The sequence below is a fragment of the Strix aluco genome, chromosome 10 (genome assembly GCF_031877795.1).
Source record: "Strix aluco isolate bStrAlu1 chromosome 10, bStrAlu1.hap1, whole genome shotgun sequence".
NCBI classification, from domain to species: domain Eukaryota; kingdom Metazoa; phylum Chordata; class Aves; order Strigiformes; family Strigidae; genus Strix; species Strix aluco.
Window position 1 is genome coordinate 13,784,119 of NC_133940.1, and position 14,353 is coordinate 13,798,471.

General features: G+C 44.0%; 1 protein-coding gene across 1 annotated transcript in view; it reads right to left on the reverse strand.

Annotated features, from left to right (window-relative positions):
* The window catches only part of DCX (doublecortin), a 76,866-nt gene extending 64,562 nt beyond the window's left edge, over window positions 1–12,304 (reverse strand). The window contains exons 1-3 of the mRNA XM_074835322.1: window positions 12,265–12,304; window positions 10,327–10,717; window positions 165–505 (exon numbers count right to left, since the gene is read on the reverse strand). Coding sequence (XP_074691423.1) covers window positions 165–505; window positions 10,327–10,690 — 705 coding nt within the window. The 5' untranslated portion in view covers window positions 10,691–10,717; window positions 12,265–12,304. The remainder of the gene's footprint in view (window positions 1–164; window positions 506–10,326; window positions 10,718–12,264) is intronic.
* Between the last annotated feature and the right edge of the window lie 2,049 nt (window positions 12,305–14,353).

Here is a 14,353-nt window from a genome sequence, read left to right on the forward strand (position 1 = left end):
GTGAAAATTTAGTAACTTAACCACTGGCATGAGAAGTCTGACTTCTAAGAGAACAGATGGCAGCAATCATCTCAGGTTAATTTTAGGCTTCAAAAATTGTTCTGAGTCAGCAAAGCCTCAAGATAAGAGAAAGAAAAGACATAACATCTGTAAAAATCTCCTACCTGTTTCCCATCCAAGGTATACAGCTTTTTGACCACTCCTGTCTCCAGTTTTATAGCTTCAGTGATATCGGTGAGAACTTGCTCAAACGAATGAGCAGTCTTCTTGTTCAAGAGCACACGGACTGCCTTCCGGGGCTTCACCCCACTGCGGATGATGGTTACCAGCTTGGGACGCACAAAATCTTTGTTCTCCTTTGCCTGGGCACTGTTGCTGCTGGCCAGAGACTGAGGTGCTTTCTGGTTGGCAGATGTCTTCACATTGACAGACCAGTTGGGATTGACATTCTTGGTGTATTCCACCTTCTTGAAGAAGTTGTCAGATGAGCAGACATAACTCTCCCCTTTTGAAAGAAATGAACACCAGTCTAATTCTAACAGCTATTACCATAAGGCTGCTGAAAACCAGACACTATACATTTCCCCCCATTAATCATGTAAATAATTAATAATTGTTTTCATTAGCACTTCCATGACAGCTTGTTATTAAAACATTTTGTCTTATTTTAATTTTAGATTTATGCTTATTTAAAATATGACTAGTATTTCCCCAAAGTAAGCAAGTCAGCCATAGCTTTCATCAGCAAATACATACTACCATTCAGTCACATGAACCAGGGGTTAAAAAAGGTTGAGCGTTATAAAGGTATTTAGGTACCTGAAGATGCAGCTAAGATGTCTAAAAGCACCTAAACATCAAATTCATTTAATCACCTAAAATATTTTGTAAATTTGCAAGCTTCCTCTGCATCTTTACAGACCTAGCTACTATGTCAGTCAGTCATCCCCTGCCAAGAGGATATCAACATTCATCCACAAAGTACCTTTTGTGTCATGCCTGGAAAAATAATGAAAATGTGGTACTGAATAGTCTCTACCAAAAGCAGCTTTGATAAATCTAGCAGGCGTAACAAATATACTTTGTTATAGTGTCAGTGGTTTATTAGAGGACAGACCTAGTGGCAGCTGAGATAAAACACTACACCAAATACCACTGCTTGCATTTATATGGCTGGTACCAACCAAAAATATATTAAATCCAAATTTAGACATGGTAGAGAAGGGTTACATAGTCTTGTTAGTAATTCACAAAAAAAGCCTTTCCCTCTCCCATCCAAAATTAGTTTCAAGCCTTGTCTGTAATTTACAGGATCCTATCTAAGGTTTTAAGAGCACCTTAAAGGATTTGTAGGATCTTCTTTTGGGCCTGCAAATCTGATGGATGCTAGAAGAGTTATTACTAGATGAGACTGTAAAACAGTATCCCTAAGGGAATGTAGCTGTCTAGTCTGAAATGACTCAGGCTGCTGAGCACTTGAGGATGCACTGAAAAAAAAGTCAGTCATTGCTAGAGGAAGAAGCTTTTGTCTCAGCATTAGATAAAATTTTAATAGGAACTGAAGGCATAACATGGGTACCTTATGGAGTTTCTTTCAGTGTCTTATTGGGGTGATCTTACAGAATGAAGTTCTTCAAATATTATTATAGGTCTGAAATCAAAATACAGACTTAACTATTTTGAGTAAGAAAAAAATCCTTCTTCATATAAACAGACTGGCTGCTTTTCCTTATCTGTTCCCTACCGCAAACTCCAGGCCCTGGACGTCTTTGAGAAGCCTACCCAACATCTGAGTCTGGCTTTCCGTTACAGATCTCTAGGGCAAAGGTGTAAATATCGATTTCCAAACAGCCCACTGATTTCCACAGAATTTTATGGTCCAGGCATGTAACATATCCAGTATAGTGTTCATATAGTCATCCTTCTGCTGACTAAATTGCATTTTTGATGGACGCACCGAGGTGATTCCTCCATAGAACATATGGTGAGACCACTAACAGGTACACAATAATTTAATAGGCTTAAAACAATGGTCTGTGTTGTATTTATGTCTTTATTACTGCTAAGTGTTTGATGTCACAAGTAGCTATAGAAAAGATGCAGGATGCTAACTTTTTCTTTAACCTCGACTTTGTACCCAGTTTGCCAGAAAGCAATGTGTACTCATGGTGCTTACATCACCAACTGCAGTTTTTCTCCATCTCCCCAGTTGCATAAAATGACCAAAATAATTTATCAACAGGAAGCAGATAGTCTTTTTTCCCCACTCAAAATGGAACAGAAATACAGAAGGGAGAAGAGAGGTAACAAGGTTCATGATGAACAGAGTCAGTTGGCCATTTGATCAACAACTGTACCCCAAACTAACACAATAATCCCACAAGGAGGTTCTGTTGTCTTAAACAAATAATAAAAATCTATATTTGAGGCACGTATGCTGTCAGCAAAACCCCTCAATAAACTGACCTTGTAGTATCCATAGCTGAAGCTCCTTAATTCCTCACATTTCTTGAATCTGACTCAACAGAAGCATAAAGATACCCCACAGAGTACCATACATTCTAAAGAACTCCCATTGGAGATACTGATTGCTTTCCAGAAGCACTGAATACTTTAAATCTCTCTGATTAATAAGTGATAAGTTGTGGTTTATTCAGCCAAGCAACACCTGGTGCAGAGGGGGCCCACACTTCTCTCCAGTTTCACAACTGAGTGTGAAGTGCAGCAAGGGGAGTTTGAAATGCTCTCAGGGAATTAGCCCTCCTAAAAACTGGAGCCCTCCCAAGCCCATAATCCCTGAGCGGCAGAGCCTTTATAAGCATGCTCAACAGAACTGTAGCTTTTTCCTTTGAGAAAAGGGATTTCTATGTTTAAATGCAACACTAGGAATAAGTGATTTGAATGCTATTCTCACCCCTGTCCCAGGCCTCCCTGTGGAAGCTCCTGACTTCACCTGCACCTCACCCTCCCTACCTGAAAAACAGAAGTAGCAGTATCTGCCACTGAAGTGTTGCAAGGCTTGACTTTCATCTGTGTTTATGTAATACCTTGGGGTAGAAGATGTCACAATGAAAGAAAGTATATATTTGCACTGTGTTCTATAAACATGTGAGGTGTTGGAGCATATTTTCCATTAATAAGTTCCATGTTTTAAAGTAAGCAGAAGAGATTATTGGTCTGTTTGGTAGAACACTATTACCCTTAGTTCCAGCTGAATCATTTGAAATTCTTCACTGCACACCATAGCTGTCTAGTGTATTTACAACAGTGTACACTGAGGGCAATAGTGACATGAAGGCAATACTCTTCTCCTAGGCTTTGTTTCCACAAAAATGGTATTAGGTAGTTGTGTACATATATACACTGGCCTTTGAAATTACGCTCACAGGCACAAATGGAAAATGTAATCTGCCCTTTCTCACTTTGTTTCATTTAACCCAAATCCTAGCAAATATTTTATTGAATTCTAAAACTGGACAGAAATTTGCTTGGAGTGACACTTCAGAATAGCAGTTCAGGATAGCAGCTCTTCTCAGCATCATTTCTGCAGTTACAGCAGTATAGCTGCAGGGAAGAGGAGCTTTTCTTTCCTTCTTCTCTGACCTAAAGATGTAACCTGAAGCTTTAACTTAATTTAAAAATAACTTCAACTGATGTCTTCCCAAACTCAGCTTATGGCCCTCAAATAATAGGAAAATTATCACTCAAGTTCCTCAGTGAGGCACATCCCTTTTACCCTTTGCCAGCCAGGAATATGTGCTATTTCATTTCCCACAGCTGAGTTTTACCCAAACCTTACCATGAGGTGGTAGCAGGATTGGGCAAGCATGGGCTGAAGACCTGTGAACTTTCCAGCTCTGAATATGTGTACTGTGACCAGAAGATCACAAAAGAGCATCTTATGGGGAATAGTGCTACCATAGAAAGAGGAGTGGTCTTGGTTTCTCTGCTACGTCTATCTAAGCCAAGCCTGTAATGAGAAGTCAAGGTGTACGACTATGCCAATCAAAGAAATATAACTGATAGACACAGCATGGTTGCAGAAGACGTGCACAGCATAAGGGGAGAAAATGGTTATGAGATTCTGTCAAAAGCAAAAGAAACAACTCCAAGAAGATTGCTCCCCAGCCCGAAGCATAAAAATCTGTGCACAAATATTTTCAGGAACACGTCTTTAGACAGCAAGCAGCTGTGTACATGTGCAGAAACCCAACTGTAAGCCATGAGAAGATATGATGAACAGCCATGTCATTACTTCCAAACAAAACCCCAAATGCGAGCCCCAAAGAGAAACACTCATGCATTGGGGGTGGGAAGCTTTTCTAAGAGTGAGAAGCATCATCCTGACAAGATCCAATCTGCTGCTGAACACCACACTATGGGCATGACAGCAGTGGTCTTAAAGACAGCATTTTAGTGCAGTGCCAGGTCAGTGCAAGATGCCCTTTCCGCACTGCGAAGCCAAAGCCCTGCAAGATGATGCCCAGTTGTCATCACGCCAGTGTGCTCCAGAGGTGTCACAATTTCTATCATGTCACCAAACCAGCCAAGGCATTTATTTATTGCTTCTATCCTGCTCTTAGCAATAGATGGACTGACTGTAGACCTTTGACCTTAAGTTACAATGAGCATATTTGCCATTTAAGGCCACGGCTTGTATCACACTGAACTACTCTGGCTACAAGTGCATTACACATTACTATGCTACCAATTTGATAGAAGCACAAGGCAATTATTCAGCTCCTAAAGAAGGGATGATCTCAGCAAAGATAAGGTTTGCCTTAGAGGTTTCTTAGTGAAACTCTTAAGCTCAAGATGAGCGCTAATCCTTCAACCCTCTAACAGCAGCTCCTTATGACAACACTAAACAAGGCAGACTGAGCTTTCAGAAAAAGTTATCCTTTGTCAGTGTGCACCAGTAAGTTTTCAAGTATAATGAACTGTGGGCAGAAGTCTTGCAAGAAGAATTGGGAAAGCTGGATTGAGGCCATTTTGAAAATGTAACTGCTAACAACAGTTATTCCAAAAACGGTCTCTGTGGGCTGCAGTCAATTATTTTGGTTGTTAGCTCTGCTGTCACAAAGTTGGGATCATGCTACTGTGACCAGCTTTCATGTTCCATGGGATTTACTATTATTTCAATAGGAATTAAGTGGACTTAACACCTTGTAGAGTTCATTATAGATGGTGTTAAAGTTTCAAATGCATGAACTTCCTGCTACTTTATGCATTAAAAACGATCTTCCTCTGCCTCAAAACCTAGTTCATCACGGCAAAATGAACTCTCTGGAAGAGCTTCCTTTCTTTGGCTCTTCCACAGGGGGCTCCCCCAGGAGAGAGAAGCACCTCTTGTTCTATTGAAAAAGTGAAAGAAATGTGTGAGTACCGAATCGCCTTCAAAACCACATGATGCCCATAAAGAATTTATGGGACCACACCAGTCCTAGCGTGACAGCCAGGATGAGCAAGCAAATAAAACAGAACACAAGGATAAGTTTTGTAATATGGGATGTAATTAGCCAAGCGTCAGGACAACAGCCATAGAAAACAATGTCACAGGTTACCAAGAGCTTCAGTATTGGACTACATGAATTTCAGTTTTCCAGGCAAACTAGAACATGCACACACTGGGTGGAGATTTCAATATACTTCCTATAAACCCCTCAGTCCCAGTACACACATGGCTCTGTACAGCTCCAGGGTGGAGTCCCTCCTATGATTACTTTAAACACTCCTGGACAAGACTTTGGAAAAGATTCCCCAGGGCATGACAGGATACAAAAAGCTTGGAAACACTTTCTGGAATATCTCACACAGCCCAAGAACATTTGCAATGAAATCCCACTGAGAAAAACAAAATCCTATTCAGCTTTTTCTAGTGTTTAAACTGAGGCAAGAATAAATTTCAGACAAGTGGCCCAGCACAGGACAAGGGCATAAATCCACCCTTGGATGGGCCCTCCGACCACAACGCAAGGGGGCTGTGCCCTGCCTAACAGCCTGAGCATACCACGAGCTCAGAAGGGAGGAGCAGCTTCAACTAAATGTTGAGTCTCTCAAGTTCTACTTTTAATCTATATCTGCATTTCTGCCTTTACTGACCATCTAATCCATGCTGTATTTGTATTTGATGGGTTTATTTCCACTTGTATTTCTGACCCTGACCATACTTGCAAAGGTCACTTAATTCACATGAAATCAGCCACTGACTAGAAGCAGGTCCAAAGTCCACTTATAATAAAAAACCTGAAAGATGCAAGTACCTCTAAACCACTGACTAGACCCAGAAAAAGGCTCAGGAAGGGAACTGAACAAGCACTTGAACAAGAAAGCTCAGAGCTCTGACTTCCGTCTTTGTCTCATCTACAGACTCTGGACAAACAAGCCAGACTGCTCTTCTGCCTCTCAGTTCCTCATCAGTTATTACTGATGAACACCTTCTTCAGACCATAATCTCCCTGGGCAGGAGCTCTCTCTTACACATTTAAATAGTGCCTTGCACTCTCTTCTTGCACGTTTAGATAGTGTGTGTAGTAGGATGCCCCATTTGGTCAGTGACTCTAAATACATTGTGACAAATGTCTAATCTTTACAAGTGGAGAACGTGGCTTCAGGGGAAGTGTCAGTCCCTCCCTCCAGAGGAATCAAACCAGTCTCCACCAGTATTGAGGTTAACTCGGAGCTGCAATGGCTTCAGCAGCCAGGATTGTGTCTTGTGCCTTTCCCTCACTCTCAAGTTGCACCTCACGGTCACTTTCATTATGTCAAGAAACTGCTAGTGGGGCCACGTGGGAAAGAAGCAAAATTACGGAGTGGACTAAAAAAATCTTTTGTCCCACAAAGAGCTCATTTGTGGGACAATGGGGACAGCAAGTTGCAACCTGAGTTTGCAACATGTAGCCAAGAACAGCATTTCAAGCTGTCTTTGCTGCTGAAGTCAACGCGTAACATCAGCTTCCACCTTTATCCAGTCCTCCATTCAAAGAAAAAGAGCAATTGGACCTGAGGCAGGGAAAATTTGCCATCTCATCACAATGGGTCTACAAGAACACAGAGGCTCAAAATGAACCAAGGAAAAGCCACCCTGTCCAGATGTCAAAGGCAACTAGATTTTAGTAGAAACTTGAATGACAATGTGAGCTGCTCTACTATCAGCTTGAGCAAGGCCGGAAAAGATGGTACATGATTTTTTAAGTATCTTTCATATTCAAGTTTTCTCACAGCACAAGGCACAGAATTAACTTACAACAATGGCTCACCAATAATCTATAAAGGCAGCTTCATATATCGACTTCCTAAAGCCTTGGTCACTAGAAGCAATTATAATATGAAAGGGAATAAAGATCACCTGGTGCTCCTTTCCAAAAGATTAATTTATTGACTAAAAACAACCATCATAGATAGCAGCACTTGGGCCCAATATCCACTCCTGACTCAGCCAAGAGAGTAGGCAAGTGGGAGATGCTGTCAGCAATTTACCTGTTGTCAGGATCAGCTGTAACAGTGCAGTAATAGGATGCTGTACTGCATTAAACCAACTTATATATTAAGGAGGAAAACAATCAGTATGTGGCAAACATATACTGTTTGTGTATGTACGTTCTTGTGTGTCACAGTGCAATTACTCTGAAGTTGTTTTTCCATGCATGTACCTAGTACACAGTTATACAAACACCCAATCTAATAACATACTTTACCACAAAGGTGGTAAACCATGGTATTATAAATCAAAAGTAATGTCTTTCCCACATTGCTTTTCTACAACAAATACATAGGTCATCCCTAGAAATACGAGAATATTGTTTTCATTAAACTGTCAATAACAGCATGCGGATCTAGTTTTGCATTTTCAAACACTGGATTCCTTTGTTTTCACTTTGCCTAGATCGTAATTTTCTAGCTGATGCTCTGCTGAGGACACAGCCACACAGACAATCCTATTTTTTTGGTGCCACTTCTTCAGTGCTCTTTCCAGATACCATTTTGGCAGAACAAAGCCAGAACCCAAATGTCAACATCTGCTGCCTGTACCTTAACCAGTAAAAAACATTTTCAAGAACTAGGTACCTTCTTATCTGCAGCAAAAACCCAGTGTAAAGCAGATATAGCAACTAAAGGTTTCTTAACTTCACTGACAAAAAGCAGGAAGAGTATAAAAGGAGGAAGAGTATAAAAAGAGAATTAAGAACTGCATTTTATCCTGTGGAGTTATTCCTGAAGATTTACATAAAACCTAGGACAAGCAGGACTGAGAGCTGCCATTAGAGAAAGCCTGTGGCCATATTAAGAGATCAGAATGAAACATGGCAGAACCTTTAAAATTAAGGGAGGCCACACCTCCATTCGACAGCTGTAACTGGGCTGAGAATAACTCCACTAGGACTGCATCATCTCTCTGAAAGGCAGCAATTTCTCCCAGTAAAACGCCTCTATGGAAACCAATACTTATTCTGTGTGCTTGTCCCCACAAAGTATTTTGGGGAAATGACAGATAAGGAATCCTAGGGAGAGATGCTTTAGTCAAGGTCACACAATGACTCACTGCTGAGGCTGCCCCTGCAGTTCGGTGGCTCATACATTCACATCTATTGTCTTTTATTAAAGGCAGAAAGACTTGTGGATTTTCTATAGTTGCCAAATCAGTCAGGTTATCTGCTTGGAGGAAAACATCAAGGAACAGGGAAGAGCAACTCCCCTCTTGCAACAGAGTAATCGGGATATTCCAGGTCCAAACAAAGAATGGAATATCTGAATTGCTCAGGGAAGAGGAAAGCAGGATGGCTGTGGGTGTCCTCTGTGCACCCCACTTCAGCTGCACCGCCAGCAGAGCTTGCCCATGGCCCCACCTTGGACAAGGAGGCAGGACTGGCATTGTAGCAATTTCATCCTGGGGGTCCTGACACTCCCCAAGAAAGGCAGCACCCATGGTGGCAGCCCACTGCTGCAGAGGGAGCTCCCCAGGCACAGACAAGGCTGGCAGCTGAGCTCCACAGGAGCAAGCCTGCCTCCAGGCCACCCCCTCTGGACAGAAGGACTGATTTTTGACTCATCCTTCATCCCACAGTCCAAGTGACACTCAGAGGAACAGACACACTGACACCCTCTCTAAATACAGGGATATACTCAGGCCTGCCATGAGCATCCCCTGCACGCTTGGACCTGCCACACAGGGGATGCCTTCCCACACTCCCCCACAGACCTACCACAGCAACCCACCCTGCCACACACAGTCCCTGCAGAAACACTCCCCAAATACACCCCCTTACACCCCCCCCATCTGAACATCTCAATACACCTCTCTTCCATCCAGACCCTGCATGAACCATATTCAGACACCACACGTGAACTCCCAACGCCCTTTCCATGCACATCACTATGCAAGAACCCCCCCCCAGCACTCCCCCTTGCACACACACAGCCCAACACACCTCCTCACGCTCCCTGAGCACAAACCCCAACACACGCCCTCAGCATGAACCCCCTCAAGGAATCCAAACATCTTCTCTGCAGTTAACCCTCTTTACACCTTACACACACACGTATAAAACCCCCAAATTTCACCAGGTGCAACCTGCCTAAAACACCCTTCTCCAAACACACACCTTGTTCATTAACTCCCCCCTCTAAACACACTGTGTGAACTCCCAGTGCACCCCTCCACACACTCCCCAAACACTATAAAAACCCCTAACACCCCACCTTTGGCACATCCACCACACACACACTGCATCCACCTCCAACACCCCATTCCACACACACTCAAATCCCTGCACAGCCCTGACCACACCCCTATACACACATATTGTGCACAAACCCCTCAAAACACCCCCATACACAGAGTGCGTAAATCCCTCTCACCCCCATTACACACACTACATTCATCCCCCAGCACCCTTCACTTTTCCATTCATACCCACCCACCCCAATGGGAAACCCACATCACTCTTCAGTCACCCCCTGCACCCATCTGGGACCCCTCCCCACCCCCCAGCCTGGACAGTGTGGGGACACCCTCAGACAGCCCCCCTCCCTCCCCCAGTGATGGACACAGCCATGTCTAGCCAAGAGTAAGACACACCCCTCTAGCTCCACATCTGCACCCAAGCAATCTGAGGGACACCCCAGCGAGAGGCGGGGGGGGGGGGAGCCCCTGCACTGCCACCCTTTCCTGCACCTCTCTGGAAGGGAAGGCAAACGGGTGGGTTCAACATTGAGGGGCAGAAGCATCCCCATGCACCAGAAAATGTGACCTTAACAGCAGACCCAAGTGGTGCAGCCCCCTTCCCACCCCGCCTCCTCACTGCACCAGACAGCAATGCTAATTACCTTCCTCCAGCTCATCCATGCTCCCAATCTTCCGTGATCCATCGATGGTGTAAATGTAACGGACTCCCTGAGGCAGATTAATGTTGTCGGACAGGGACCGGGTCAGGTCAGCCAGGAGAGCATCAAAACTTCGGAAGCGGTCAGAGGACACGGCATATACAATCCCCTTGAAGTAGCGGTCCCCGTTGCGATAGAAACGTACCTTCTTGGCTTTCTTCTCATTACTCAGTGCCTGTAAGGTCCTGGTTCTGTAGAAGCTACAGTGAGCACTGTGAGTGGGGCTGGGCAACCCGTTCATACGTGAGCCTCTCATGTTTCTGGACGCCTTGTCTCTTTCGTCAAAGTGTCCAAAATCAAGTTCCATAGTTTGGTGAACCCTAAAGATCTGAAGCTGAGCAGGAAGGAGATGGGGAGAGAAGGAGTGCAAAGGGACAGGTTAGAGCCAAGCAGAGCCACAATCCAGAGAGGAAAGCGACACTAATGCAAGAGCTGTGTCTGGAGCAGGACAGATGCATTTGGGAAGCGCTCCCTCCCCTGACCCAGATTTGTATCGATTCTGGTGACTGAGGGTAGGAGGGGTCCTCGCATATTGAAAGGGATCCAACTACTGGGGGCAGGGAACACGTTTCTAGAGAGCTGTCTGCTCGTGCACCTGGGAGTTTTCAAAGTGCAGTAAATTGGGACTTGGGGCCAAAGGGATACATGGCAATCACAGCTCAGCCCCAAAAAACTCATCCAAACACCAGTTGGCAATGAATTAAACCTCTGAGCCCTGTGAGGTTTCCTTTGGCAACAGAAAACAAGGAGATCCCAGTAAGTCAGCCCTTCAATCTGTCGAATCACGGAAGGAACCAGAGCATCTGAATGTTTAACATTAGAATAAACTGGCATTTATGAAAGAATGGTCACAGGGGAATAAGCAGTTTCTTTGTGACAGCCTGTTCAATAAGGGTTAGCAATGAGATCCAGCCCACCCTTCCCCCTCTCCGCAGCCCCCTCCTAGCCCATCAATCAATTCCCAGGACCAGCCTACATCTCTAAGAAGAAATGACTGGAAAGAAAAATCTGTCATTGAAACGAGGCTTCGATAAGCTCTTTTCAGCCTGAGCCTCCTCTGAATTGCATTTCTGCTCCCGTTTAATGAGGAGAAGAAAATAAAGGGGCTATTTCCACCCCCCTTCCAGCCTTAAGTGATTTAATTGCTGGAAGTGCCCCTGCCCAAGGGACACGCTGCTCCTGCTAGCTCACCTTTCATTGTTCTGAGCATGGGGGGCTCGCAGCGCAAGTGACTACTACAGAAAAGCTGAGACTTGAGCTGACACCCAGCAAGCAGGAATTTCCACACCATCTCTAGTTTATGCTCAAGAACAACCTTCCTCCCCCACCAAACCCCAACACAAAAGGAGGAGGAACCCCCAAGCCTGCAATAGAAAGACCCTTCCACTCCCCCAATTCAACCAGGAACATGCAATCCATGTATGTTGCTTGTATGTTAACACAAGGCAGAAAGGGGATCTACACCAGCACTTGGCAGCCAGGTATAAATCTAGGAAAAGCTGTTGCTATCTCTTCCCCACCCCTTACATTTGCCAGAACGAAGCTCCTTCCCTGTGTTTTACAATGTCAACGTGACCTGTGCAAGAAAAATCATTGTCTCCAGTCTGCAGTAAAGCAGAAGATGACAATGCAGGCGATCTCCACAGAAACCCCAAGTTGGGAACATTTTCCCCACGATGCCAGTTGGGGTAGATTCAGTCTGGTGTCATGCAGTGAACAATGAAACATCCAAGCAACTTCGGGAATGAATCAGAGGATGCAGGGGGTTTTGATTTCAAAATGAACTGCAGATGCTGTAAGGTACTAAGAGAAAGATTTCTCCTTTCTGTCTGACATCTGTTACTTTTCTGCATGCAAGTCACTCAGAAAAGCTCTACTCACCGGTTTTCAGCGCGCAGGGTGGAGATGCTGAGAGAAAGAAAACCAGGCTCACTCTGCCTTTGTTGTCTGAGCTCCAAGCAAGAAATTCCTGCCAGGGTGGATGAGACGCCTCCTAGGTCCTAGTGCCTTATTCCACCCCTTCACGGTAACTTTGCCTCAGTGGTTTTTACTCTCATCATCAGTCGTCTGCTTGCAGTCTTCTCTGTATTTGAGAAAAAAAGGGTGTGTTCATTCCAGCTCTGGATATGTTATGCTAAACAAAAAGTTTAAAGGGGCAAGTTTTGGGCTGATGTTCTGAAGGATACAATTTTCCCCTTGGCTCTAGCCTCACCAAGAAAGCATCTGGCCACACTGAGGAAGAAAAAAAAAAAAAAAAAAAGAGCATAATCGGACTGATGCAGCAAAATTATAGGATTACCAGTACAGGGAGGTCATGGCTACAATCCTACAGTGTGCTACAATGCTGGCACAAGCCTCTCATGCGTTAGGGAAGCAATGAAGAAAAAAGTTGGCCAGTGGAACTGGGCACAGTCCTGCTCCTGTACTGGTTTTACACAACATTCATGGTTTACACTGGCAAGCAGAAAGGGAGAATTTACTTGGTGGTTCTGCATGCAGTGCCCCTGAATAATTTTCCTCCGTTAATATTGGACACAAGCCAAAGCCAGAGCTCTGAATCCCAGTTCATTCAAATCCCCAAGGGGTTCAGGATGGAGTCATTCAACACAAGCTTAACCCAACAGATTCAACCTGGCTCATATCCCAAACTAAGAGAAGTTTATTTTCTGATTCCACTGCAGGAGGACTCAGCTGTTACAAAATTGTACTGGGCTCTTTCACTTTGACAGTGAAATCTTTCACCTGCTTTCTGGATGAAGATTTCTCTCCTGCAGTCAGAAGAGCAGCACCATTAACCCTGCTCCTAACCCCACTGGTGCTGGTCCCATCTTTATTTTAGAAAAGAACGAGATTTGGAAATGGGAGGGTCTTCCCATCTGTAGAAGGAAATCTGCCCTAACAACGCTGTGTCTGTTCTGAATGAAAACATCAGATTTTGTCATTTTGGCACATCACAGCAATATCACATTTACACAGAAAAAGTTAGTATATATTCCAGCTCTGTCTGCCCTGTACATGATAGTCCAGACAACACCGATAAATGCACTGAAAGCTCATCTTTGTTTGCCAGCAACTTTCACACGTGACATTTGTAAAGTTTCTTATTCCCTGAAACCATCCTTTTATTCAAAGGCTCCCATGCATCCTCCACTACAGCTGTTGTCTGCTCCCTTCTGTGTTTGGTGGAATCGCTACAGAGGAGACCACAGCTCTGTTCTCCTTCCTCAGGAACTAGCACTTGAGAGGACCACAGGAAAAAGCAGGGTCTGTGCTCTCCAGGGCATATTTCAGTAGGTCTCTGGATGCAGAAGCAAGAGTTCGGTGGGACTTTAAGCCTTCTCCTTCCCAATAGATCCCATTTCAAATTAGATAATACGTGGCCATTCATCAACATGTGCTTAATCTGTCCAGGATTAACAGTTCTTCCCTATACCACAATGCTGTTGCAAATATAAATTTATTCATACTTTAAAAATGTGCAAAGATACAAATTATTATGCATGTGCCAAGTACAGTAACAGCAAGAATAAAGAAAAGGAAACCTTCAGTGGTCTTCAGTGGTGCACAGAGCTTTGACAGAGAAGAGACAGACTGGGATGATGTCTAAGGACCTGGATACTACCCCAGGGTAACCTAGCAGGATCATGTAAACCTGTGCAGTCAGTGGAATTGTACAATTTACTCATCTCCCAAGTTTCATTTGTATGAAGAGTTCTGAGGACAGCAAAAGGTCTCAAACAGCATGAACAGATGGCTCTTGACTTCTTTGCACATCTAAGACCATACATGCTAGTGAGAAGATGAAGCATATCTATAATGTCATGTACATGTCTGCTCAGGACACTGCCAGAAGCTTTCTGGAGTGTGGGCACTTCCTTTTAAAAGCAGAATTACTCCAGCAAGAGACCTGGTATTTGTTCCTGACTGAAGGATAAGGTTTCTATAGCCAATGATGGTAATGTTCATCTTA